Below are 2,876 nucleotides of genomic sequence, written 5' to 3'. Positions count from 1 at the left end.
AAAACAGAAAAGCAAAGTAAAAAATCAATACACCAACTTCTGTTTCATGTAATTAGACTTATACAGAAATTAGAAGGTTAAGTAACAACTAGTTAATCACCTAATTTCACAGCTATCTGAAGTGGCAATCGTTATATAGCAGCTTATCTATGATACATTCAAGATAAATGATACAATATATTACTTGTTCATAGGCTACGACACAGCCTGCTTAATACCTTTCCTTAAATTCCACCTCTATACTACAATATGCTTGAGGTCCATAAGGAGTGATGGTTTTATTCACTTTCCTGCTTGTGCTTCTCTGGGGTTCAAGGTGATTTCGTACAACATCTTAATTTAGGACTGCCATGCTCTCAATACATCTTTGCAGACAGGTAAAAAATTACATTCAGTATTGTTTTCTGCTTTCCTTATTTTTGTGTTTTTTTGGTCTTTCAAAGCTTTGAGATCCTGCTTTTTCAACCTTTTAAAAAATATTCTTAAATGTCCCTGCCTGGTTTTTTTTTGTTTGTTTTTTGTTTTTTTAAGGAAGAAGAAATTACCTGATTCTTTTTCACTCCATGGGTCAGTTATGCGACATTCACTTTTGAAGGGAATTTCTGCCCAGATAGTGTCTGCAGCTGTAAGTATTTTGCTCTCTTTCCTTGCTTTGTAACCTGCAATGGCATAATGAAGTAGGAATGAGCATAAAACAAAGCACAGCACTTCTCTTGGCCCGAAACTTAAAAAAAAAAAAAATCTGGATTTCATGGGTTTTGTGTGATTGTTTTTGACTCATAAGACATGGCTACACATCTTGACATAGAAATTAGTGCAGCCATGAAATAAAGGTCTGCTCAGAGTCTCTGGTGTGCCTAAATGAAATATGGCAGCAAGCCTAAAAGGAACACTATCTGCCTTTTCTTTAAATTCCTTTTCAGTTTAGTTGCCATCTTGTGTATTTGGTTGAGTTAGAGTGCGTGTGTGTTTTAGTCTTTTCATATGGAGAAATGATTGATCAGAATCTTTTACAACTGAGTGATTTTTTTTTTTGTAATTCACAAAGCTCTTTTTATTTTCATTACTTTATTTACTCTTAACAGCTTTGAAAGTAAGGAAAGCCATATCCTGTTTTACAAATGAGAAGAGAGACTCAGAGAGGTGATATATTAACTTGTCTTACATCACTGAGTTCGGAGATAGAATAATTTCTCAAAATTGGGGTTTCTGGCTCCAACTGTAGTGCTGCTTTGTTGGGAAATAGAGAAGGTGAATGTAGCCAGAGTATAATGGTTAGAACAGACTACCTGTGGTCTTTTTTGAACATTTTTTAGAGCACTGAGTTGATGCAAAAATATTTAATGGACCATCAAGACAATAGATGCTGGTTCTGATAGGGTTTATCAAATTTTCCTTTGACCTCAGAACCTATTATTTTATGTAGACTTTCCGTTTTAGTTTTCTGAATTCGTTGTATAGATCTTATATATTAATGATGTTGATGATGACCACAATGACATATTCATGTCCCAGGAACCTTGACTTTTTTTAATGTTTTTATGGAGTTTAATTGGTATTTTGCATATTGAATTTGGAGAAAATTTTAATTTCCCAGAAGGCTAAGAGATTGATATAGGAGTAGCATCACAACATCGTAACCGCATTGCAGTTGTCAGTGGTCATATTTACCAGAGAAAGCTCTTACAGAAACCAAACCAAACCATCCAAAAAAAAAAAAAAAAAAAAAGGAAAGAAAGAAAAAATGTTCTGTGTGGGCTATTAGTATACTCTGACCCAGATCATATATCATGAAGTCAATTTAAATAGAGAGATAGTCAAGCAATGGAGGAAACCTGGGCAATTGTCCTTCCTCTTTTAGGTGGAGAGTAACTCATATTTGCTAGAATGGGAACCACCTGTTGTGGATTACATTTCCATGACGTTTTCTGAATTTAATCCTTATGTAGGTGATGAAATTCATTCCTTTCAAGATCAAGATGAACCAGAGCAGTCATTTGACCCACCTGTGCAGTTTTAAAAATATTTTGAATAATGGAGACTGAACTAAAACTCAGACGCTGAACATTGATTAGATAAATCTGTTATTTAAAAGGGTTTCTTCTCCCTCTTGAAGAGGAGGGAAAAATTCTAATAAATCCCAGAGTGTTTGCATTCTATTCTTATTTCATTGCTATGGCTGAGCTCCTTTGGTCTGTTAAAATGAAAACTGCTTTTCCTGTGATAGTCTTCATATTCTGCCTTCCTAATTTTGGATTACCAGCTCAATTTAAATTGTATGCTTTTCTGTTATGGTTCATGTATTAACATGTAAAGCTAGCTATATTTTTGGGTGTATGTCCTGAATAGTTGTTCAGTAATGCCTTGAACCATGTGGATAGTGATGTTATTAGGGCTGCCTGGGGCCTTGCTCATCATGGCTTTATAGTCCATATTCACGGAGAGCAGTTACGAGAGATGGAACTTTGGGAATTGTGAACTTTTAATTCACCAATGAAAGTAATATGACAGATGACTGTATTTAAACTTTATTCAACTTAATTTTAAAGGGTATTTATCACTTTTATGATCACCTAAGGTAGTAGAGATGCCTTAGCACAGTGTTTTTTCTAAAACGTGTCTATTGTATAAGAACCTCCTGGTATACTGATTAAAATACAGATTTGTGGGCACCACCCCAAACCTGCTGAATTTGAATCTTTAGTAGTATAGCATAGGAATCTGCATTTTAACAGGTATCTTAGGTGATTTTAATGTAGCCTGGCTTTTGGGAATCATTACCCTAAGATGTTGCAACACCAGTACTACGATTCTGTAATCTCTAGTGCTTCCCACATTTCCCACATTTCTGTTTTTTTGGCCTTTTGCCAAAAAAA

General features: G+C 34.8%; 1 protein-coding gene across 3 annotated transcripts in view; it reads left to right on the top strand.

Moving 5' to 3' along the window:
- The window catches only part of VPS8 (VPS8 subunit of CORVET complex), a 238,633-nt gene that overhangs the window by 22,095 nt on the left and 213,662 nt on the right, over positions 1–2,876 (top strand). For all 3 annotated transcript variants that reach the window (XM_029939720.1, XM_029939718.1, XM_029939719.1), the window contains exon 6: positions 532–625. In XM_029939720.1, coding sequence (XP_029795580.1) covers positions 532–625 — 94 coding nt within the window. The remainder of the gene's footprint in view (positions 1–531; positions 626–2,876) is intronic.

This window comes from Suricata suricatta, chromosome 5 (assembly GCF_006229205.1).
Source record: "Suricata suricatta isolate VVHF042 chromosome 5, meerkat_22Aug2017_6uvM2_HiC, whole genome shotgun sequence".
NCBI lineage: Eukaryota > Metazoa > Chordata > Mammalia > Carnivora > Herpestidae > Suricata > Suricata suricatta.
Note: the sequence above shows the minus strand (reverse complement) of the source record. Positions and strands in the feature narration are given on the sequence as shown.